The following is a 26,239-nucleotide window of genomic DNA, read 5'->3' as shown; positions in this document are numbered from 1 at the left end:
TGGGAAGTATTTGATTTGTATATGTTTCAATTAAGCATATTTTTCAAGTGATAGCAGCTCGGAAGTTTATGGAAGTGATTTACATTGGAATGAATTTTTAAAATTTATGCCTTATTATGGAACACTGAAAGGTAGCCTATGATAAATTGCATATAAAATAACAGAAATCAGTTTCAGGAAAAATGCAAAGAAACAGAAAAGCAAGACTTTGGAGAAGAAAAACACTGTTGCTGGACAATAAGGGCCAGCAAAGTTGTTATAATTGAGTCACAGTTTTTATTATGAGTCTGATAAACAAAAGTGGAGATGGTGTTCAGATACACTGTTGTCAAAGAAAGCATACCAGTTTGTTCAGGGGCCAGAGCACGGAAATGTTACTCCGTTTTGACTGAAAAGAAAGGAGACTCAGGTGCTATGGCTACTATTGTGACCTGGTCAGGGTGGCTGGGCCTTTCTGTATCAGTTGCATAGAAAGAAAAGATTTGGACAAATCCAAAGGAAAAATGAACCTTGCTGCTGTCTGTGAAAGCCTACATATTACTGGTCCTAGTAGTTTAAGAGAATGGAAATCTTAGTAAAAAAGGGAAGCTGGAGCAAATAGAGGAGCAGCCTGGGCATTTGTTGAATACAGGCAAGCCAGATGTCCTGCTTGCCTGCATGAGCTTAGCAGGGCAGTAAGATCCTGTAGATGTTAAAGGAATAGCAATAAAATCAGTCTAATAAAGACTACGGTTGAACAACAGTTATGGGTTAGAGAAAAATAAGATTATTTCTTTTTAATGCATATGTTTAAGCATGAAACGTCAATGGAGAACTTTATTTTTGAGAAAATGAAATGATTCATGTGCATTTTTTTCTATTTCAAAGATAGCCAGGTTGTAACTTAAACCATATGTCATGGTTTAGGAATAGAGCAGACCCATCTCTGACAAGGAATGACCGTAACCAGGTGCTATCATCATATTCTAATTACAGGATGAATGAGCACTGAATGATGGGACATCCTAATGCCAGCTATGGTCTGTTTAGTTATAAAGCAAGAGGAAATGAGACAGGGAGTTCCCTGGTGGCCTAGTAGGTTAAGGAGCCGATGTTGTCACTGCTGTGGCATGGGTTTGATCCCTGGCCCAGGAAATTTGCATGATAGGGGCACAGCCAAAAGAGAGAGAGAAAGAGAGAGAATGAGATAGAAAATGGAGGCATGCTTGCCTTTTCTAAGTCTCTCTCCTTGTCTCCCTCCCTTCTTCCTTCATTTCTGCAGGTATTTTTTTCTTGCTCTTTTTTCAGCTATAGTCTGGGAGCTGGGAATTTGAAGCAGTGAACCACATAAACATTGATCCCATGCTGCGGACCTTACAATCCAGAAGGAGAGGAGGACGAGATCGATGATAGACAAGCACACCCGTAAATGAACAAGATGATATCAGAAACCATAAATACCATTAGGAAAATAAGAGGGGTGATGTGACAAAGGGGTTGGAGGAAAACCCCTCTAATTTGTTCCTCATAGAAGCTACTGGGAAGAGGTAACATGTAGGGGGAGGTCAGATTGGACCAAAGGAGTCAACCTTGAGGAGAGCTGGGAAAGGCTTCCAGGCAGAAGGATCAGCCTGGGCCTAGTCTCTAGAGTAGGAATAAGCTTCTTGTGTAGTTAAGACCTAGGAAAGACGATGCCATTGTGGTGCAGGAGTCTGGACTGAGAGGGAGGTGCCAGGAGGAGAGGCTGGGGATGGAGGTTGGTGGCAAGTCAGGTAGGGTCTTGTAAGCCCAACGCAAATTCTTCTTCAATGCTGAACTCAGCAATCCCAGAGCTCCTGCTACCTGCTCCAGCCCAAATTCATGTTCTTTATAAAATCTATAGCATATACCATCTGTGTAAGGGGTGAGCAAACTACAGCTCACAGGCGAAAGCCAGCTTCCATCTGCATTTGTAAAAAAAGTTTTCCTGGCACTCAGCCATGCCGGCTCGTTACATATTGACTGTGGCTGGTTTTGAGTTATAAGGGCAGAGTCGTAGAGCTGTGATGGAGACTCTAAGGATCTGCAGATTTCTTCCGAGTACTTAGTTTGCATAATCACACAGTGGCATTTATATACATGCCTCCTTTGCCGTGTCTGTGTTCTCTTCACTGGTTCCTTGAGCTGGCTGACACTGGGGGAAGCGGGCTGCTGAAGGGTTTTAGAGGCGTGGGCTCAGCAACAAGATCGCCCAGGTTTGGATTCCTCCGAGACCACTAAATAGGGACATTCGTGGGCTAGGTAATTAAATCTCCGCGCCTCATTTTCCCTGTCTGTTTCCTACCCCTAAATTTGTGCGTTAGATTAAATGAGGTAATTGACCATGAGCCCACAGGAAGCGCTCAGCAAAGGTCTATTGTACAGAATTCTGCGCTCAGCACATAGAAACACCTTTGTGATGGATGATGTTGGTTTTCCAAGAAGACTCTCATGCCTACTTTCAATATTTTTTTGGTAATGGAGGGGCAGAAGAAATTGAAATATCTTAAGCAAGAGCTTAAATTCCTCATATATTGCCTAGTCCCATCATTTTAAACTGAGACTGACCCATCAGGAAATATTTCACATGCTCTGTCATGGAGATTCATCTCTGTTCTGAAGTGGGGGACCTGCTTCCTTGGGCCACCTGATGCTTGCCTGGTGTCCCAGGGGTGGAATCTCAAATGATGCCTTTTTGTTCACAAAGCAGAGATCTTAGGGGAAAAGAAACCCCTGTGGGAGATTTTTATTTGGAGATTTTTTTTTTTTTTAAGAAACTTTGACCCAAGACCTGTGTATCCAGATGTCTGAGGACTGTCAAGGCCAACAGCTAGCTGACTGGGAGGCTCTGGGCCGCACCAAGTTTCTGTCGTGTGCTGCTCCTGGTCATGGTGGTGGGGGAGAGGCTGGAAAAGGACTGTTTATCTCGCTGTTTCTAGGGCCTAGTACAATGCCAGAAACAAAATAGGCTCCTGGTAAATGTGACACTGAATGGATTAATAAATTCCAACACTAATTTTGCTTTCACAGTGTGGGACCTTGAGTGAGTCACTTCACCTCTTTGATTCAGTTTTTCTTTGTGTAAAATGGGAATGGTAATAGCTGCATGATTAAGAGAGATAGTGTGCATGAATACCGCTTGTGAACTGCAAAGCACTGTAAAAATCTGAGAAAAAAGGTTACAAATCTGAATCTTCCTGGCGCTTTTTAAGCATGGCCAGCTGTAAACCTCTTGGGATTAAAAAGCAGGGGTATTTTAACTAACATCCTTCTAATCATCAAAGCAGATAGTCTTGTTTAAGAATATAAAAGCAAATGGAATATGTATGGTACCCTATGTAAAAATAGAACATTCTCATACATATGAAATTTATAACTATCAAATGTATTATAACTTGTATTGTTATAATATAACATATTGTAAGCTATATTTTGTATCCGATATATATGTTCTGTCATAAAAACTGGCTCTCCTAAATTGGCCCACAGGCTCAAAAATGTATTTATCTTTCTTCTGAGATCTTTGGATGTAGACTCTTTTGTGGTGCTGCCAGTTTTTTTTTCTTTTTAGGCTCTTCCCCAGACTCAGTTGAAAGAGGGTCACACTGGTTCTGAGACACTCTGGGCTAAAGCTATGATAAGCTAGGGGTCCTTAAAAAACTTCCCATAGGGAACTTTTAAAGTGATATCATTCAAAATAATTTCTTCTATCTGAATGTCTCAAACAGTTTACTGATTACTGAGGGGGGGCAGTGACCTATCCCTACCTGGTTAAAAGAATTTCCATTCTGAATAGACAGGGTACCCTTACTCTTACCCTTCTTTGCCTTCTCCCCTAAGATCCAAATGCCACATTTTACTAAATTCCAGATACCAGTGCAAACCCCTCAATATTTTTTGTACCACTAAGAAAGAAATACCACCATTTAAACTCTGACAATCTATGGAGTGTCTGTGACACATTCCAATGTCAAAGATGCTAAAACTTGAAAAATATGGGTCTCAGGAATCAATCAAACAGCCTTTAAAAGAATATGCGCAAAAATAAGAACAAGAATGGATGCATTCTGGGGTAGCAATTCTAGAACTTAGGGTTCATATTTCTTAGTGACCAAATTAACAACAATTAGCATTCATCCATGTTATGCTTTTGCAAAAAAACACAAGTGCATCTCATGTCTCAGGAGCCTTATAACTGCCTAGAAGGATGGGAAGGGTAAGTATTATAATCCTGGGTTGTCAAATAAATAAACAAGCCCAGAGAGGTTAGTCCAGGGTGACACCGTGCCCAAGGGTGGGGTGGGGGTGTCCTGCCATACACAGTCCTAGATATCCCCCCCCAACCCCCATATTCAGATTGCGGCTGTTCTGTGCATAACAATTGCCATTTTATGATCACCTAAAGAACATGTATTTCAGATAAGAAAACAAGCTTCAGTTTTAAAGTCTGGAGGAAAAATAGTAAACTAAGAATTACATGCTCCCAAATTAAAGTTGAAGAAATACTATTGCAGAGTTCCCCCTGTGGCTCAGTGGGTAAAGAACCTATCTACAGCAGCTTGGGTTACTGCAGAGGTACAAGTTCCATTCCCAGCCCAGTGCAGTGGGTTAAAGGATCTGGCTTCATGGCAGCTGTGGTGGTGGTCACAGCTGCAGTTTGTATTCAATCCCTGGCTGGGAATTTCCATAAACTGCAGGTGTGGCCATACAGTTCGAAGTAAAAACAAACAAGCAAAAAAAAAAAAAAAAAAACAGAAAAAAGAAAAAGAAAGAAATGCCATTGCAGACATGGGAAGACTTGCTTTTAAAATGCCCTTCCAATGCACATGGATTTGGTTGAGCTGCTGTCATTGGGTCTAACTCAATGGAGACAGAGTCAGACTTCCTGTGCCAGGGATGGGCTGGGAGATGAAGCCATGTGTGAGTCCTTGAGAGTGGATTATCTCAGAATGGGAAGTTGGATGGTGAGGTTTGGGGTAATGAAAATGCGTGAGATTTTGGAAAATCTGAGAGCCACAAAAGGAATGCAAACCCTTAGAAAGCGGGGACAGCTGAAATGGAGCATGTGTCCTGAAATATACCAGGGGAGCCGGGACAGCTCTGTGAGCGGGTCTGGACTGCAGAGATTTGGAAGGAAAAGTCGTAAACCTAAGGCAGAGGTGAGATTTAAAGCTGGTTTCTGTTTTACCAGGAACCAGAGAAGCTGGGAGTGATAACTCGGGCATTTGGTTTATTAGGTAGAAATAAAGATGATATAGCAAGTAAAGGCTATGATGAAGATGGTGGGTATCAGTTTTAGGCTTTTATCTGCAAGGCTACCTCTCAGCAGCTGCTGATTTCTTCCACAATTGAGTACTTCAGTGAAAGTAACCAGGTAAATGAGGGCACTTGACTTTGACTGAGGGAGGTCAACCTATTTGGCCTTTCCTGAGCTTGATGGAGAAGGGTAAATAGGAGGAGGAAAACCTGTGTGCGCTCTGTTTTAGTCCCTCTAGCAGTCCCATGAAATAGGCCTTACTGCAGCAAATCTGAGACTCAGAAAGCTGGAATGACTTGCCCAAGGTCATCATGATGAGTGAGGGTCCTCCTTTGTTTGATACCTAAGCTTTCCTTTTCTTTGTTGGCTGCACCTGCAGCATGTGAAAGTTCTTGGGCCAGGGATTCAACCCACACTGTAGCAGTGACTGGATGTGCTGCAGTGACAATGCCAGATCCTTAAACCACTGTGCCACAAGGGAACTCCTTACCCTGCCTCTGATGAATACATATTGGTTGAGGGCATGAACAAACAAACTTAAAAAACAATGGAGTGCATGCTCCCACTCTCTGTACTTTTAAAAAATGAAATGTAACTATTCAAGTAAGCATGTATATTATCTTGTCCCTAATTAGCTAGCACAGATAAAGAGGGTTTAAAATAAGAAATACGGAAAATAGGAGTTCCTGCTGTGGAGCAGTGGGTTAAGAATGCAACTGCAGTGGCTCAGGTTGCTGTGGAGGCGAGGGTTTGATCCCCAGTCCAGTGTAGTGAGTTGAAGGATCTAGTGTGGCCACAGCTGTGGCATAGTTCACAGCTGCAGCTTGGATTCAATCCCTAGCCCAGGAACTTCAATATGCTGCGGATGTGGCCATTCAAGGACAAAAAGGAAAAAAATTACGGAAAATAATTGTGAAGTAAAACAGTGTTTGCTGTCTCACTGTTTCGTGGCGCCCTTGCCACATGTTATTGCTTTTGGCGGGGGACACAGAGACAGTCTGCAGGGAGTCAGAACACCTGCAGGACCGCTGCGCTTTCAGGGATGCTATGGGTCCCATCCCACCAACCCTGAGCACTCTGTTGGTTTTTCAGCATTTGTAGGGAGGCTTCCCCCTGGATTTCAGGGTCCTGCCTGGCGCTCTGAACAGAGATGGCTGGATGTATTGGCCTTCTAAGCACTTTTAGTGAGCTCTCAGATTCCCTACTCACTCGGCTCCTGTGCATCTTCTTTGCAGCTGGGAGAACTGCTTTTCTGCTCCACACAGCTTTCAACTTGACAAATGCGACTTGGCATAAATGTCCCTGTAGCCTTTTTAGTTTGCTCTTCTCATAGCAAAAGCAGGAAAAAAGAGCAAGAATAGGAAAATTACAATTACACGATGTGTAGATCCCGAGGCCTGATTGGTGTTTTGCAAGCAGATTCCCTTGGCAACCGCCTTGCCTAACTCCCCTTGAAGCCCGGAGCTGGTATAAAACTTAATTTGCTTCAGATTGCTTAAAGATTACCTTTTAAGGACAAGAGTAAATACCTACCTCTTTTTAAATAGGGCTAATACCCTTGGCCACAGCTTTCTCCAAATAACATTTTAAAATACCCTTGAATAGAACTTTGCAAACAATGCTATTTGCCGTGACTCACTCACTGTGACCCTATGGGATTATTCTTGCCCATGAGCATTTATAGGTATCTACAGGGTACCTTGCACCATAGCAGGTGCCAGGGAGATACACCAAAAACATTTTATCAAACACAGTCTGGTCTCAAAGGGGTTTCCAAGTTTTAAGTGGATCAGAAATATCTGGGGGAACGGATGAAGCAAAAGAGTAAACACAGCTTTAGAGGAAATCAAGCTGAGTTGAGTATTAAATTTCAGGACTTCTGAATTACCTACTGGGTTTGTAGTTCTTATAAATCCCCTTCCTTGGTGGTAAAACTGCTCCTTTGGAGTTGACAGTATCTGTGCAAAATGCATGCCATTTGGCATGTAGGAGAAATGCAAAGGGTCAAATTCTGTGACCCCCTCAAAGAAGGGAAGGGATCCACGGGCTTTTGGGGGCGGGTAGAAAATATTACTGAGGTGTTGCTGATGTCAAAGGGGGTGCTATCCATTGGGAAGATACTCCTGTGACACCTCAGCAAGAAAGAGTAACTAAGGTGTGATACTCCAATATGATGTGAGGACAGGGAGGGATTTTATTCATTGTCCCTCCTGTATTTGATTGTAGTGGACACCTGTGGGTTTTGCTACCCTGCTTCTCCTCCTCATTCTGTAGTCACATCCCTTGCTTTCCCCACACTCCATGTGTTTCAGGAGGAGCAGAGAAGGTGAGGTGGCTTATTGTGTTTCCTACCTCTATGGTTTGTCTCAGGGCTGAGCCTGTGATCTCAGCCTGTTCCGTCAGCGAGCATCTCTGGACCTTTGCTCGGAAGTCTGGGACAAAGCTAGTTCCTCTCATTCAGCACATCTACAGGGAAGCAATTACCCTTGGGACCGGCTGATAGCCATTTTATAATCCCCGATGCACAAACGTTTCTTGTGCAATACAAAACCCCGGCATGGTTATTAATTCCCTTGCAAAGATGAGAAAATTGAGACTTGGTGCCGTTAAAGAACTTACTCTCAACTTTCTAGCTCATAAATCATAGTCCAAATTGAAAGGCACGTTTGTCTGACTCACATTTCTATGCTTTTTTCATTATATCTTCTGCTGTCTGTTAGTTTCAAAACCCAGTAATTTCCACTAAGTAGAAAACTCCAGCCTTAAGTTGCTGGGAGAGACAATGCTGTCCCATTTTGAATCTATAACAAGTGGTAATGGTAGCTGATTAGAAGAACCAAAAGACTGGAAGAAGGAAGGTCCACAGAAGACCCATCATCCAGCAATTAAAGTTAGTTACAAGTTTTGGTAAAATCTAAGCAAGAACACAAACATTCTAATATCAAAATAAAATCAACAGAAGTTTAGGTCTGTGGTAGATATACTTATTTCCACTGACTACAATATTTAGAGTCCTTTCTTAGATTTTAATGCAACTGTCCATTTCTAACATGGTTTTTCTGCCATGGTTGGCTTGCCATGGCCAGTAAAGCCATCATATTTTTCCATTATTGTTGCTGTCACCAGCATGCTGGCCAGTCTGTCCACCACATCCCCTGTGCTTTGGAGTTGTAATTCCCAAAATGGAATTCCTTGAGGCAAACTAGAATTCTGAGTCTGGTCTTCAGAAGGCAGAGATGTGGGTAGAAGATGGGTGCTCCCCCTCCTGGGGTGAAGAGAAGCCCAGATATAGAAATATCATCCACCAAAACCAAACTCCAGTGTTGGCCAAAATTTTATAAATTTCCCTGCAGGTAGAGAGACCCCCCCATACTTGTGAAATGCTTATGAGCAAGGATCTTTTTCCTTAGCACTTCAAGTCTGATGATCTTATTATGAACAAATGATACAGCTCGTTTAGAGTCTATAAAATGCCAAGTTGATCATTTCCAGTATTCACACTTAATTTCAAAATTACAAATTTTGAAATAAATTCCAGCAAATATTTTCCTTTAGTTTATCATTAATGTGGGGATACTAAGTTTCTCAAATGAGGCTATACGTTATTGTGCTTGTGAACCACTAACTTAGCTATCTGGCATCTATTTAAAAAACACAATAGATTTAAGAAGAGATATAACTAAAAATATCTTGCTTTTCATCACTATCACCTGATTACATCTACATCTTGGAGCTGTTTGGACTTTAAAAACATTTTTTTTAATTTTATTTTTTTATCTTATTATTTTTTAAAATTAAAGTATAGTTGATTTTGTTTGGACTTTTTATTCCAAATTACACTCACAACAACTAAAAGTGTCCTGCATTCGAATGGGCCAAAAAAGAATCTTTCCTTCCTGAATCCCATTCACTCTAATACAATGATACCATGGTCTTTCAAATTATGTGAATCTAGAAAGAAGTTAATAATATTTTGGGTGTCCTTATGCCTGCGTGTAATACGAAATTCCACTTTTATAATTATCGTATGGGGAAATTGTCTCTTGAGGATTTGTTCTTTAAGCCTGCATTTCAAACCACTTCCTCTCAGCGGTCTGATATCTAGAACTAACAGGAGTTGTCACTAAAGCCTGTGCATGGGAGTAATACGTCCAATAACTACCTGAATGAGGGTTTCCAGACCAGCTCAAGCTCCAGTGAAAGGGCATGTCCCAACTGGCATATTCACTGTAGGGTCTGAGGTAATGTTTCTTCCACCAAACTCTATGATGGTATTCTTTTCCTTTGCTTAGTGGTTAAGCTGGAGTTAAAAGTACCATTTCTTTTTTTGGGGGGGAGGGGCATGCCCTCGGCATGTAGAAGTTCCCAGGGCCAGGGATTGAACCTGAGCCGCAGGAGTGAAAACACCGAGTCTTTAACCACTAGGCCACCAGGGAACTCACTGAAAGCATCATTTTTTCGTGACTTTTTTCCAAAATACTCTAAGTATTCATTCACTTATCCAATGCATATTTATTACTCAATGCGTATTACTGTGAAGTAGATGCTGCTTTAGCCATTGAGGACCCAGCAGTTTATAAACAGGAAACAAAATCTGCCTTCATGGGAAAGAAGACATTCATTAAGATAAATAAAATATATGTTAGATGATGAGTGTGCTATGCAGAAAAGAAAAGCAGGGGAGGGGGATCCAGAGTGTGCATGTGGATGAGGGAAGCTGGCAGGATGTGCAGTGTTGAAGGATGTGCATGGTCATGGTCATGGACAGCCTTACTGAGAAGATGACCTCTGAGGAAAGATGATGTGGGGAGGGAGTTAACCCTGAGGTCTAGAAGGGGGAATGCTCCAGGTGGAAAGAAGAGTGAGAAGGTCCCAAGGGGAGCCCAGGTGGAGGTGTGGAGGGACAGGAGGCAGAAGGTGAGCTCAGTGATGATGGGCAGGTGTGGGGTGCAGATCATATGGGTTTCGCCGGCCATGGTGAGCACCATGGCTCTTACTCAGGGTGAGATGGGACTTGATTGGCGGTTTTGATGCGAGGTCTAACACGTTCTGGCTTAAAGGCATCACTTTGGGTGCTGGTTTAGAATGGCTAGAAGAGGTAAGGGTAGGTTCAGAGGGACAGTTTGGAGGCTCATGCAGTGGTCCAGACTGGAGTGGAGGTGAAGGATGGTAGTGGTGGGGGAGGAGGTGGGAAGAAGACAGGGCCAGCGGGTTTTATTTTCCTTTTTATGGCTGCACCTGCAACATATGGAAGTTCCTAGGCTAGGGGTCCACAGCTTGTGGCAACACCTGATCCTTAGCACACTGAGCGAGGGCAGGGATCCAACCCTCATCCTCACAGACATTTTGTTGGTCTCTTAACCCATGGCCAGTGGGTTTCTTTCTTTTTTTCATTACATAGGAATTTTTTCACCTTATTTTTTTTAAATTAATTTTTTATTAAAGTATAATTGATTTACAATGTTGTGCCAATTTCTGCTGTACAGCAAAGTGGCACAGTCATATATGTGCATATATATGCATTCTCTTTCTCATAACATCTTCCATCATATTTTATCCCAGAGTGCCAGTGGCTTTCTTAATGATGGTTTGGACATGGGTATTCAGGGCAAGAGAGGGGTCACGAATGACTCTGAGGTTGTTGGCCTTATCAATGGAATGGATTGAATTCCCATTTGCTGAACTGAGGAGGCCTAGGGGAGGTGCAGAGTGGGGACAAAAATTTAGGAGTTCAGATGGGGATGTATTAAGTTTGATTTGCCCATGAGAAGGCTAATTAAGTTGAGTGGGGACTTGGGTACCCAGGCCTGGGGGTTGAGGCGATGTGGCTGGAAAAGCAAGTGTGGGCATTCGCATGGTATTTAAAGCTCTAAGAAGAACGAGATGACCTAAGAAGTTGGAGTTCCTGCCTTGGCACAGGGGGTTAAGAATCTGACTGCAGTGGCTTGGGTCACTGTGGAGGTTCAAGTTCAATCCCTGGCCCAGCACAGTGGGTTAAAGGATCTGGCAGCATTGCAGGTGTAGCTTGGATTTTTATCCCTGGCCCAGGAATTTCCATATGCTGTGGGTGCAGCCACAAAATTAAATGAAAAAAAGAAAAAAAGAAATGGGTTTTGGTAGAGGGAGAAGTGGCCTGAGAGCTGTGCCCATTCTGCGCTGATCCAACCTCAGGAGCTCAGCTGGGGAGCTGGGGAGCTGGGGAGCTGGGAAGGGTCAAGCAAGGCAGCCTGAGAAAGATCAAGGAGGTATGTGGTCCTTAAGGCCAAGCCAGGAAAGTTCATTGAGGAGGAAGGAGTCAAGAACTGTCCTGGTGATTTTTCTCTGTTCTTAATCCCACTGAGGCACTAAGTCAGCAGGGTTCATTTTAGTCCCGAGTCATTAGCTGCTTTATCCAAAGGGTTCTGCAGTTCATTAATTAGCTCTATCTTCCCAGCAAGCTGCAAGCATCTTGAGTCCAAGGCTTTTGTTTCCTTCTTTTTCTCTCTCTCTAGAGCAGGAGCTTTTAAATAGTTTTTGACTGCGTTTCACAGTAAGAAATACATCTTACTTTGGAAACTGGTACCTGCATATACACCAGTGAAAGAAAGGAAGAACTACTTAACCTCTCTGCATGCCATGCATTCTCCTTTTCTCCTTTCTTCTACTGTATTCCATTTAATTAAAAATAATGTTGTTTGTGACCCACTGGATTGATTTCACTAACTGCTAATGGGTTTTGGCCACTGGGTTTGAAAAACATTTTTTTTTTTTCTTTTAGAGCATCCTGCACAGAGCACTTCCATGTTCATTATTCATCAGAGAGACAACGTTATTCATTTTTGTTTCTCCCAAAGGACCTTCTGTAAAGTAAATGCTTAAGACGTGTGCTTGTTAAATGAATAGCTATGAGGTCCTAAAGTAATATTCCTTGAATTGAGTGCTCTGGCTCTTAGTTACTTTTATGTATACTGATTGTATTTTTGTAGGAGAATATTTCTTAAAGACTCTCTATCTTCAGAATACAGATAGACAGGAGTGTCTCTCTTTTTTTTTTTTTGTCTTTTTAGGGCCACATGTGTAGCATATGGAGGTTTCCGGGCTATGGGCCGAATCAGCTACAGCTGCCGGCCTGTACCACGGCTACAGCGCCAGATCCAAGCCATGTCTGCGATCTACACCACAGCTCATGGCAACGCTAGATCCTTAACCCACTGAGCGAGGCCAAGGATCAATGGATCATCTTCATGGATGCTAATCGGATTTGTTTCAGCTGAACCACGACGGGAACTCCAGAAGTGTCTTTTTGAATGGGCCCCTGTGTAGCTGAGGGTCAGAGAACACACTGGCCAGAATTGGACATACCCAACCAGAGGGAGTCAGTCCATCAGCTGGCTTAGTGCTACCTGTGCAAATCAAGAGCGGGCAGCCTGATGCTTGAATGCATCTATGTGTCATTTTTTCTTTGGTGATGTTTACCTGACTTACACTATTGTATTAGTTTCAGGTGTGCCACACAGTGATTCAGTATTTTTCAATACTTTATAGGTTAAACTCTATAAAATGATAAAATATTGGCTATATTCCCTAAGCTATACATTACACCCTTGTATCTTATTTTACACCTACTAGTTTGTACCTCTAAATATAACATCTGAGGCCACAATACTCCTACAAGAAAACATAGGCACTACACTCTGACACCTGTCTTAGCAATAGTTTTTTGCAGACCATCAATAAAACGAAAAGGCTTTTGCATGTTCTTATAGGCTGTGGGATTCAAAACATTTTTAAAAACGAAAATAAATATATTAAAAGGCTTTTATTCTCCTTAGAACAATCCTGACTTTTAATTCTAATTGACATGGTCCTTGATATCAGCGTGAAACCTCTGTCATTTAAGAACCAGGGAGAAAAACCCTTTAAATATCTATGACCAAAATAGATGGAATGGGAGAAAACAAATCATTAGGAATAATATGTTTTAGAATCTTGAAGTGTCCAAGATAGAAATGATGTACAATTCAGTGTAGACATTTCATGAAAGGAATCTTTAAAACAAGAGCCTGCCACATAGAGAACCCTCAGTATATGTCAGGTAACGTCTGAATCTCTGTCCACACAGCATGCCTACAAACACGTCACAGAAGCAAATGGGATATTTTGCCATAATGCAGTTTTTACCTAGGTAGTTTTTGATGTAACAAGGAAGGAGCATAGCACAATGAATGTACTGTGGAGTCTGGAATCAGGTAAGCCTGGGTTCAAATATGACTCTACTACCTACCAGATATGATTTTAGTCCAGTGACCTTAACCTCTTTTAATCTCAGTGTTCTCAAACATAAAATGAGGACAGGAACACATACTCAGGGACTTGCTGTGAGTATAAAGATGATATAAACTTTTATGAAAATATGTTATATTTAAATATTTACATATAAATACTTACAAATCATATATTATTTATATTATTATATTGGTAATTATAATAATATAAATACACATTTATATATGTATGTAAAATGCCTTTTAAGTAAAAGCTTGTTTTTTGGAATTCAGAAGGAATTTTCTAGAAATCATGTTGTAGGACAATTAAGTTCCTACATGGGGCCAACCAATTTAATTCATAAGAGAGCTGAACTGTGATGGGCTATGTCATAGTTCCAAGGCACTTTTAGCCTGGGAGTGGGAGAGATTTGGGGTGAGTAAGATCAGTGCCCTCAGGGGAATCTCCCATGGCCTCTGTGAGGGATAGTGAGTGGGTCAGTGTTCTCAGAGCAGGACAGAATCATCAGAGACTTCTTTGAAGGAACTGGCACGTGTTGTTGGGGTGGCAGGTGTGAAATCTGCTGGGCAGCCTGGTAGGCTGGAACTCAGGTGGGAGTTGATGCTGCCATCTGCAGGCAGAGTTTCAAATGCTCCTGGAAGAAAAGCTTCACTCTTCGGCCTTTCAACTGATTGACTGAGGCCCACCCATGCTATCAGTGCTCATCTTCTTACCTTAGAGTCAACTGATTGTAAATATAAATCATATCTACAAAATTCCTGCCCAGTGACACATAGCCTAATGCTTGACAAAGTAATTGGGTCCTCTAGCCTAGCCAGGTGGCCACACAGAAACAAACAACCATCATCCTTGGGAACTCTAGCGGTGGCTTCTGGGATAGTAGGTGTAAGTCTCCAGCAGCAGACAGGGCCCTGCAGTGCTAGTTCATAGGAAAGCTCTCATCAGCGATGACCTGCTGTGCTCTGTTCATTCTCTAAGGAGTTAGTGTGGGTCAGAGAACTCCATGTAAACACTAGCTCCCTAACTAGTTGCTCAGCCCCACAAAGACCATCCAAGCAGAGGGAACCTCTGCTCTGTGGACTTTGCACCCAGCACCTAACAGAGTGCCTGCCTGGCACATGAATTTAACTGACAAGCTTTTAAGGGCAAGGGGGTCATTTATAAAAGTTTTATTTCTTGACAAATGAACAGGACAATCTACACAACATACCACATGAAATAAAGAGGAATCTCAGAGACTAATCTTTTGTTTAAGCCCTTCTGTATTCTAAAAGACCAAGAATTCCATGACCTGCCTTCATCAAATATAGAACTCGTCTTAAAAAAGTAATTTACTTTAACAACCTGCACATGCTGCTAATGTAAAACACTATCACAGTATTTTAAAAATCACTTGTTTACAACTCCGTGTCACCTACTCATCTGTGAGTGCCTTGAGAGGTGGCATGGCATCATTCCTCTGATAGAGACAATGTTTTCTTCATGCCCATCTTCCCAGTTCCAAGCAGATTATCAAATACAATTAAAAACAAAATGAGGTAAAATAAAAATATTCTTGAAATCTTCACCTGAGTTATATCCGATTTTTGAATCAATTGGAAAGGAAGTTCGGGAGTCTTCAGTCCCGGGGTTTTCCTCTATGAATGGCAGAGAAGAAATATGCCATCTGATATGGGGAGGTTCTGGGGGGCACTGTGCTTTGAGGACCTGGTGGTAGGTGTAATGTCAGGGTGGTGGGTTTGGGGGATTGGATGCATAACCAGCATCCAGGAGAGGGTCTTTTGTGGCCTCTAGGGCGTTGCAATTGGGTGTTTCTGTTGAGTTCTCCAGGGAACTGTAACTAGGCCGAGAGAGCCCAATTGCCAAACCATGGCAGGACCAGCCAAGCAGAGCCCTACAACTGTCATCTCACCCAGTGTATTCCAAAGCACGTTCTGTGGATCACGTGCCCTTAGAAATGCTCTGTAGGAGCAGGGTCCATGAATGGAAGGAAGGTTTCCATTCATTTTAGCATCTTAAAGGTTGGAGAATGTTTACCAATAAAGACACCTTAGTATATAGCTCAATTTATTCCATTCCTTCTCTTCGGGTAAATATCTATTCACATCATGCTTTGATAAATGTCACCATTTACCAATGAGGAAACTGTAATTGATATAATTACAATTATACGGTTAATAAATGGCAGAATCGGGCTAGAATTCAGATCTCTTCTCTCTTGGATCTGTGTGCTTTCAGCTTCATCCTTCTGCAATTCTTTATCCTCTGAACTCAACAAAACAAAAAAAAATGATTCCTCTACCTGAATGTTTTTCACAATTTGTTTTTGAATTTCATTGGAATATAGTTGACTTACAATGTTGTATTATTGTCAGGTTACATCCAGGTGAATCAGTTATGCATATACATATCTTCATTCCTTTTCAGATTCTTTTCCCACATAGGTTATTACAGAATACTGAGTGGATTTCCTAAGCTATATCATAGGTCCTTGTAACTTATCTATTTTATATATAGTAATGTTTTTCATAATTTGTCAAGCCGTTTTGATCTCCCTCTGTGGATATACAGAGGAGCCACCCCACCCTCTTATGGTAAAATCTCTTATGAGGTAAGAATGTCTTATTCAAGACAGTGGATGCTTATGTTTGGTGTAGAAGAAACTTTGCTAATGGTACACTCCATTATTTCCTCTATCGCCCAATATTGACTGGAATTCAGTCTTTAGAATTATCTCCCTCTCTCAAACATACGTGTACACTTACCCACATTTCCTAGTCAGTGATGACATGATGTTTTTCTTATTACGGAAAGTGTGAACTCCTACAGAGAGTAACGAATCAATGCAGATTTATTTCATTTGAGAAAGGCTATTTTCGGGTCTTCCCCCCACCCCTTTCTTTACCTTTTTGGTAATGAGTCAAACTGACCTGATTCTGTTTACTTTATGCTTCTTCCTGGTAACAGTGCTGGCCCTCTCCGTTCATACACACCTCACTGCCTCTGGATGAGTGGGCACTTCACATCCCACTCAAGTTTGCAATTATTTGTGCAGAGTAAAAAAATTTGAATTAATAGAAAAGCATTAAATTAAGCTCCACTTACGATATCCCATTTGGCAAAAAGTAATTATTTTCTTTTTTCCTGAGACAGATTTGGACAACATCCAGAAAACAAAACCAAACAAAACAAACTCTTTTGTGTCAGAATGTCCACAGGGAATCTTAAAAAAATTTTTTTTTAATGAGGATATAGTTCTTAAGTCAGAAAAAAAATTAAGTGGCTTCCTAGTTTCTACCCAAACAAATCAAATGCTCTGCTATCACTGGAAGAAGTCCCAAACAGAATACTCTTGGTAGGACATTATAGAGTAGGAAGAGGCAGGAAAGTGGGAGGGGGGGTCTTTTTCCATCCAAAGTGCTTCTAGATGTGAAATTTGACCTGATTTCAGTTTTAATAAATATAGGGGGCATAGAGGCAATAGAAATTCAGAAGTGGCTTTCCCTATCTGGTGTTTTGGGATAGCTTTTCCAACAAGAATCACATAAACAACAATTGATTTTTCTGCCCAATTTCATAGGAAGCATAATTTACTTGAATTTTTTTCGGGAGAAATTCATTTGTATGTTTCATTTTGATTTCTAAACCATCTTTCATTTGTTCTTAAGTTCTACAGAAACCAAAAGGAGACATAAAAATTGTGTCTGGAAGGCATTTGGGTATCATGAAATATTGAAATCAGAAGTTGCCAGCACGTGGGATCAGTAGAAGTAGAGGGAAACTAGGGTATCTGACCTGCTTCCCTATTGGAGCATTAACATAGGCTAGTCCAGGGAGTTCTTGTCGTGGTGCAGCAGGAATGAATCTGACTAGTATCCATGAGGATGCAGGATCAATCCCTGGCCTTGCTCAGTAGGTTAAGGACCTGACGGTGCTGTGAGTTGTGGTGTCGGTCGCAGACGCGGTTCAGATCTCGAAGTACTGTAGCTGTGGTGTAGGCCAGCAGCTAGAGCTCTGATTTGACCCCTAGCCTGGGAACCTCCATATGCCATGGGTGCAGCGCTAAAAAGCAAAAACAAACAAACAAACAAACAAACAAAAAAACCCCAAAAACAAAAAACCATGGGTTAATCCAGGAGGATTCAATTCAGATAAAATTTTAATATCCTTATCAAGGTACTTGAGGATGTAAATTTACAAGAGATAAAGTGAGTCATAAAAATTCTGTTGCATTAATTTAATTAACAATGAAAAATTCGCCACCCATGTTTTTAGTCGATGACATAAACCATCGCCTGAAAGACTTGAAGATATCGAAATAACATTTACAATTCATTCAACTGATGAACTGGTTTAAAGACAATTACTGGGCAATTCATTAAGGCATCGTTTGTAAAAGCTAAAAATGTGATAGTGAATGACACTCTCATATGTACTGTTAATCCATATTAGTTCCTCAGTTTGTAGAATGTGATCGTTCTGAGGGCAGGGATTTTGTTTTGTTCCGTGCAGTGTTCTCAGTGTCTGGAAGAGTGCCTGGCATATGATAGGCCAGCAGTAAACATCTGCTAAATGATGGACACGCTTATGTAATGAAGCAGCTCACAGCTACTAAAAAGAATGGAGTGGATCTGTACTGACATGGAGAGAAGACCAGCACAGTAGAACAATGTGGGTTTGAACTGCACGGGTCCACTTATAGGGGGATTTTCTTCAATAGTAAATGCTATAGTACTAATGATGGTGACTGGTTGGATCCAAGGATATAGAACCACAGATACACAGGAAATGTGTATGTGGCACTGACTATAATTAGATGCAAATTTTCTACTGCGTTGGGAGTCAGTGTCCCAATGCCTGTGTTGTCCAAGGGCCAACTGTATATATCATAATGTAAAAGGGTCACATGCAGAACAATATCTATAGTGTATACACACATATATACCTATTTTTTTGTGTGTGTTTGAATAGATGGAGGAAGTATCAGGAGGAAAATGTTAAAATGACATTGGTGGCAGTTCTCTTTAGGAAGTAGAAACAGGGAGCCTGAGAAGCAGGGGGCTTTGGCTTTTAACTCTGTACCATTCTGTATACTATTTGTATTTTTTTCAGAATGAACATGTATCAATTTCATTAAAGAAATGAATTCTCTAGAAAAACCCTAAACCTACTTTTCTTAAAAAAAAAAAAACCAAAATCTGTGGAAAGACCACACATTTACAATCAATGTAAGTCTGTTTTGAGAATTTTTGTCCTCTTTACATTACCTCAATCTGAAGATTCTACTTTATTTTTATTTATTTATTTTTTTGTCTTTTTGCTATTTCTTGGGCTGCTCCAGCGGCATGTGGAGGTTCCCAGGCTAGGGGTCGAATCGGAGCTGTAGCCACCAGCCTACAACCTAGCCACAGCAACGCAGGATCCGAGCCGCGTCTGCAATGTATACCACAGCTCATGGCAACGCCGGATCCTTAACCCACTGAGCAAGGGCAGGGACCAAACCCGCAACCTCATGGTTCCTAGTTGGATTCGTTAACCACTGCGCCACGACGGGAACTCCCTGAAGATTCTACTTTATCACTTGCAAAGAAAACCTAAGGAACAGGTTTTAACTGGAAATGGATGAAAGTTGGATAGGAGAATCAGAAATTAGAAACTTTAACTATTATTAAAGATATTTTTCTTTCCTATTTTTTCAGCATAGGCTAGACTTTTATACTTCAAGTTAAGAAAATTTACATGTAATCGTATGCAAAACCCCATATGTTCTGTATCAGGCTGTACCACTTATTTTCAATGAGATAGAATAACTTATTTAAAGTTGAATTTTCCCATTGGGTTTAGACGATTCAGCTGTTTATCCAGTAGCACTTTGCTTAAAAATAGATGGGATGACATTTGTGGGTGCTTTTAAAAAAAATATCCTTTGGAGGAAGAAGCAGAACTCTAATGCCACATTTACCATTTCCATTATATAAGAAAGGCAAGTTTTATGTTATGAGGACTTCATGTAACTGATTCTCCTTTCTAAGATATAAACTATAGCTCCTTTGAAACCAGTCACACTCATTGGTTGTATAAGGGCATCTCACCTGAGCTTTACTTTTTGGTGATTGAAATTAATTTAGTGGGACTCTTAAATCTGGTTACAAAGAGCTTCTTATGATTGCATATGGAGATTTCTCTCTTTTTCCACCCTTTAAATTAGGTACTTCCCCTTCACCCCATCAGTCTTCCATCAGCTATTTATCAAGTGCCTGTTATGTGATGTGGCAGGCCTTGTGGTTACAAAAATGAATATAAAGATGATTTCGAGTGCATTTCACTTGACTTCATAGACTGATTTAATAATGTTTATACCAACCTGCCAAAAATAAGATGTGGTTCATGTTACCTTAAACCTGCTGTCACTATGATTCCACAGAGTCTAGAAAAAGAATTAAAATAGGTTGAGCCAAAAATATACTGTCACCCCAAATTTCAAACCAAGTAGATATACAGGAGAACTCTAGTCAATTAAAGTATGAAATATTAAAATCAGTGTTCCAATCTCGAGAGCACTGCTGATGTGGCAAAGGATTAGGATCCCAGGAGGAAATGAAATCAAACGCATCCTTTCCCACCCCGAGAAGCCTACCTCTGTTAGCATCCTGCCCATCTTATTTATTCAACAATGTACTGTAAGAGGAAATTGTGTTTATTTGGGTACCAGGAAGGAGGAAATCAGATCTGCCTGAGGGCAGGTGTCTATGCCATCCCCAGACCACATTGGCATTTTTGAAGTTTTCTCTGAATGCATGAAAGCAATGGGATAAGATGTTCTTTCTTCCTTTGTCAAGCATCCCCCTGACCTTGAATAAGATGGCAGGTGAATCGTATTTGCCTACTGGGGAGGAATGGTAATTCTTGCCCCTCCTGTTATGCGACTTGAATACTTGGCTTGCTTCATTGCTGACTGGCCACCTGTTCCCACCCAGCGGTAGCCTGCAGCCCTGAGCCATGGTAGTACGTGGTCAGGTTAGGAGGGAGAAAGTTCTTAGCCGTCCATTCTTCCTCAGCCCCTGGGAATCAACCTTTTAGAGACAGCCTGCCAGATGCATTGTTTCATCACGACAGTGGTTTTCTTTTAGATTCTGTGAATGCTTTTAATGGTCTGGTCACTCTCCTCCCCACCTAAGTGCAGGGATTCATCCTTTTTTTATTTTATTTTATTTTATTTTGAATAGTGAGGTAGAGTTCTGAGCACCCAGAATACACCCATTGAGTATTTATCTGTATAAGTGATAAATACTCAATGGTGAAGAAGGAAGCAGGCTCTCAAGGCCCTGGGGCTGGCTATAGGAGGGAGAACTCAGGATGAGGGGAAAATAAGTCAGTTTCTAACACAAAGGGAAGATTTAGCTTCTCATTAGGTGCAACTGCTCCATGTGAAAAAGTGTGTTAATAAAATAGTGCTGGGATTTGGTGTGTGTGGAGGTGGGGCGCGTGTCGTGTGGACTAGGTTGTCAAAATGTGCTTTCCGTCTTCTCCCCAGTTTGGGGTGTTAGGATGGAATAGGATTTTGAAATGCAAACAAATGTTATTTTCTGTCTCCTTCCCCTTTTATGTTTAAACCTCTGCTATAGTGAATTAGCTCGCCCTGCTCAGTATCTTAGAGTGTTTCTTTCTATAAAAATGAGGCATTTAAGCATGGATGATATTTCAGTATATTCCTCCTTTCAGCTCAATTTTTTTTTTGGTCTTTTTTTAGGGCCACATCCTCGGCATGTGGAGGTGCCCAGGCTAGGGGTCGATTCGGAGCTATAGCCACTAGCCTATGTCACAGCCACAGCCACACCAGCATGGGAATCTGAGCTGTGTCTGTGACCTACACCATAGCTCACGGCAACACTGGATCCTTAACCCACTGAGTGAGGCCAGGGATCGAACCTGCAACCTCATGGATACTAGTCAGATTCGTTTTCTGCTGCGCCATGACGGGAACTCCTCAGCTCAATTTATATGTGATTTTCGACTCATGTGAATACATTAATTTGGTCAAGCAATGAGCAATCTTAGTCTTATATCTTATACAAATATACCCTCTTCATAAAACTTTCAAAAATATCAAATTAAAAAAAAAAAACCCACCCTTAGACTTGATCTATAATTTTGTCTCTTTGGGATTTTTTTTCTTGGTCACACCTGAGACATGTGGAGGTTCCCAGTCCAGAGATTCAACCCCAGCCATAGCAGTAACCCAAGCTGCTGCAGTGATAGTGCTGGATCCTTAACCTACTGCACCACAAGGGAATGGCTATAATTTTGTTCTGAGAGAGCAAAACATCCCTGATGATAAAAGTCATGTGTGTGATAAATACAAATACTAAACATTTTTTCCCTCTCTCCAGATTACACTGTAGATTAGAAAAGAGACAATTTTTTAAAAGCCCAGAACATGACTAGTCGATGACATCTAAATTCTTAATAATTTAAAAATAATCTAGATTGGGATGGAGCCTTGGAATTATAACTATGAGGAGGAGAGAGAAGGTGGGAACTGTGTTAGGATCACAGCCAACCGTTTGGTAAGCAAGCTTCAGAAGTGGGGAAAAGAACTGAGCTTTTCTGGTGTTTTTGCCTAACAAAATTATTCTGTTATCACAAACACAGAACTTGATTACAGAGTAATAAAAGCAAGTAAAAATATAACGAGTTTACCTAAGTCAGGAAATATTTAAATGCCAGTTGTTCCTTTCTCCAGGCATTTTTTTTTAAAGCAATTCATCAGTTTTAATCACGCTGATCAGAATTCCCATCATGGTGTAGTGGAAACGAATCTGACTAGCATTCACGAGGATACAGGTCCAATCTCTGGCCTCGCTCAGTGGGTTAAGGATCTAGCGTGAACTGTGGTTCACAGACGTGGCTCAGATCCCAAGTTGCTGTGGCTGTGGTGTAGGTGGGCAGCTACAGATCCAGTTTAACCCCTAGCCTGGGAACCTCCATATGCCATGGGTATGGCCTTAAAAAGACAAAAAAAAAAAAAAAAAAAATTGTAATGCTGACCAAAGTCTTTCAGATGTTAAGTACAGTCCATTGTGTGGTTTATGAACAGTTCAGACTAGAAATTGTCAGCAGTTGTAAAGCACAGTAATGGCAAGGTTGGTGCATATATTTGCATCACCTACAGTGTCAGACTGCGTGCCTTGTACGTGCAGAAAGTGTTCAAACTGCACATGTTTGATGTATAAGGGAAGCGTAGGATTTTACTTTCCACTACCATCACCCAGTTGGGTAGCGAGTTTTACAATGTTTTACAATTTGCAATGTTCTGTCGATTTCTTCTGTACAACAAAGGGACCCAGTTATACATATATATATACACACACATCCTTTTATCTCATATTATCTTCTGTCATGTGATTGGATCTAGTTCCCTGTGCTGTACAGCAGGACCCCATTGCTTATCCATTCTAAATGTAATAGTTTGCATCTACTAACCCCAAACTCCCAGTCCACTTTTTCCTGTTCACAGTAACCATAAACTCTTAGAACCAGGTGGTTAATGATGTAATTCAAAGTTTATGAAATACTCCAAAAAGATGTCTCATGAGGATAAAGTAGTTTACAGTTTGTTCCCAAGACTTCGACATACTAATTGGACCTTTTGAGTTGCTCGTTGTAGGTTGATGCTATAGATATTTAATCACTTGATAATTTATTAGCGATGGACTTAATTCATATCAGATCATGTTTTTAACTGAAGTAGAGTTGATTTACAACATTGGTTGGTTTCAGGTGTTTAGCATAGTGATTCAGTATTTTTGTAGAGTATACTCCACTATAGGTTATTACAAGATAATGGGTATATTTTCCTGTGCTATACAGTACATCCTTGTTGCTTATCTATTTGGTATATAGTAGTTTGTATCTATTAATCCCATAACCCTAACTTGTTCCTCCCCTTTCTCTCTCCCTTTTGGTAGCCACTGTTTGTTTTCTCTATCTGTGAGTCTGTTCATGTAAGATAAATATATTCTAAATATGAACATGACATGTTTGACTACTGCTCTTACTATTCATCTTTGTTAAAAAAGGATAATAGTAGCCACCATAAATAATACTAGCACACACTGAAAATGACAAATTTATCTTTTTAAAGAAATAGGTGAATTTTAGACAGTTTTTCCTCAAATGTGAACTATAGTAGGTAAAAACCCACCTGTGGTTTTATTATATTTGAAAATAAATCAGTGTGTATTTAACATAATATTTTGTTGTTCTCCTTTGACAACCTGCCTTGGTTGGAAAAAAAAAAAAAACATCCCATAAGAGAGCTGGCAAATTAGATCTGGAAGTCAAGAAAATGTGTTCGTAAATTCTGGCTCAGATTTTTGAGCTGTAGTTTGAACCAGACAATAGATGATAAAGGAATTAATACCTATTTCATGTATGAAGCAGTTCTGGTGTTATTTCCTTGTATAGTTTCTTCCTTTTTAAAGAATAGGGTAGAACCCCTTACTTTCTCTGGACACTGCTCCTAGGAGTCATGAACTTATGATTTTCTTTAGTCCACGATAACTCTGCCCAAAGGATGCGACTAGTGAATCCATCCATCCATCCATCCATCCATTCACATTTTTTGTTCTTGAAGCCCCTTCATGTCTTTTTTTGGGTGCTGTTTCCAGCTTTATTGAGCTCTAATTGATACATAACATTGTGTTTGTTTAAGGGGTACAACCTATTGATTTTATACACTTACATATTGTAAAATGAGGACTCCCATAGCTTTAGCTAACACCTCTTCACATCACCTAAATGCCTTTGTGTGTGTGTGTGTGTGTGTGTGTGTGTGTGTGTGGTGAGAAAGTTTATGATTTACTCTCCTAGCAACCATTCACATTTATTAAGGGCTTCCTATATGTCGTGCACCATGGGGGCAGAAGACACACATATTAATAGGCTGGTATTTGCTCCCAGGGATCTCAGTCTATTGGAGGGAGAAGTCGAATGAGTGGGGGGAGGGGAGCAACAAGCACTCAGGTGTGGTTGCGATGAAGTGAGGACATTGCTGGAAAATACAGACAGTGCAGTTTCCATGGCAGCTACTTCAAGGAGGTCATACTTGGCTTGAGACTTGAATGGTGATCAGGACTGCCCGCTGAGGCCAGGGGAGAAGTGATGGAAGAGGAAACAGCATATGTGGAGGCGTGGCCGTGAGAAGAGGGGTGTGTTCTACAGGAAACACCAAAGTAGGTACGTCTGAGACAGGGAGAGTTCAAAGGACACAAACCTCCTTCAGGCTGAGGTCTCTCTGGGCAGTTCTACTGGGTGATTAAATTGGAGGCACTCAAGTGCCTGCTAATAGTCAACTCGGTTTAAAGCACAACAGGCCTTTTTCTTTTTTTTAAAAAAATTTTTTTTAATTAAAGTTGATTTTCAATGTTCTGTCAATTTCTGCTGTACAGCAAAGTGACCCAGTTATACATATACACCTTTTTTTCATATTATCTTCTATCATGTGATTGGATCTAGTTCCCTGTGCTGTACAGCAAGACCTCATTGCTTATCCATTCTAAATATAGTAGTTTGTATCTACTAACCCCAAACTCCCAGTCCATCCCCCCCCCCCCCGCCCCCTCCCCCATGGCAATCATGAGTCTGTCCCAACAGGCCATTTCCAAAACGCCTCTTCTTGGATTGTGTTTTTCTATCAGTCATAGGATGCTGAGAAGGCTAGAAAATGAGTCCTTTGTTTCTGAGTCCACGTTTCTTCCCCTGCCTGAGGGAAATCCCCCAAACCACCCTTTCTTCTTCTTCTTCTTTTTTTTTTTAAATTTTTTCCACTGTACAGCATATACATACATGTATGCATACTTTTTCCTCCCATTGTTGTGTTGCGATGTAAGTATCTAGACATAGTTCTCAATGCTACACAGCAGGATCTCATTGTTAATCCATTCCAAGAGCAACAGTTTGCATCCCTTAACCCCAAGCTCCAGATCCTTCCCACTCCCTCCCTCCCCTTTCTTCAGATCTGACCACTCCTCCTCCCGGAGCAGGACATCCCACCCTCTACTCAGCACCCTCCCCGCCACATCCCAGCCCACCCTCACCCACCACCTCCACCTCCTCAAGCCTTCACTTCTGTTTATGCCTGAAATCCCACCCAGGCATCACCCTTCCACCTCCTCCTTCCAATCTTCCTCTAACGCCTGGTGGCCAGGCCTCTGACCCTGCTTCAGACACACATCTGTTACTCAGGGGGGCCCATCCGCCTGCCAGCTGCCTTTGTCCTATCCCCTTTCTCATATCATCAGCCCATTTTGCATCATCTTTCATTTCCTAAAATATCACCACTGTATTAGTTTCCTATGGCTGCAGGATCAAATAACACAAACTTAGTGCCTTCAAACAACACACATTTCTGCTCTTACAGTCCTGGAGGCTGGAAATCTAAAATTGGTTTCCTGGGCTGCCATCAAGGTATCAGTGGCCCTGAGCTCCCTCTGGAAGCTTCCGGGTCCTTGCCTTGTCCACCTTCCCTCCACCTCAAAACATCTTCAAATCTCTCTCTGTTTCCTTGGTCACGTAGCTGTCCCCTGTAGTCAGTCCTCCCTCTGCTCCCCTCTTACAAGGACATGTGGGATTCCATTTAGGGCCCACCCATGTAACCCAGGTTGATCTTCCTCACCCAAGATGACATTGGCCATCAATAGTAATGTTCACAATTTTCTA

The 26,239-nt window shown here is 41.3% G+C and overlaps 1 protein-coding gene across 4 annotated transcripts in view; it reads right to left on the bottom strand.

The window, feature by feature from the left end:
• DLGAP1 (DLG associated protein 1) overlaps positions 1-26,239 on the bottom strand; it is a 328,364-nt gene that overhangs the window by 260,155 nt on the left and 41,970 nt on the right. The window contains exon 2 of one of the 4 annotated variants that reach the window (XM_047793792.1): positions 6,464-6,577. The exons of the other annotated variants lie outside the window; for them this stretch is intronic. Within the exon in view, the coding sequence (XP_047649748.1) occupies positions 6,464-6,577 (114 nt within the window). The remainder of the gene's footprint in view (positions 1-6,463; positions 6,578-26,239) is intronic. 4 annotated transcript variants of the gene reach the window in all.

Source organism: Phacochoerus africanus, chromosome 8 (assembly GCF_016906955.1).
Source record: "Phacochoerus africanus isolate WHEZ1 chromosome 8, ROS_Pafr_v1, whole genome shotgun sequence".
NCBI lineage: Eukaryota > Metazoa > Chordata > Mammalia > Artiodactyla > Suidae > Phacochoerus > Phacochoerus africanus.
This window is presented reverse-complemented; position numbering and strand designations above follow the sequence as displayed.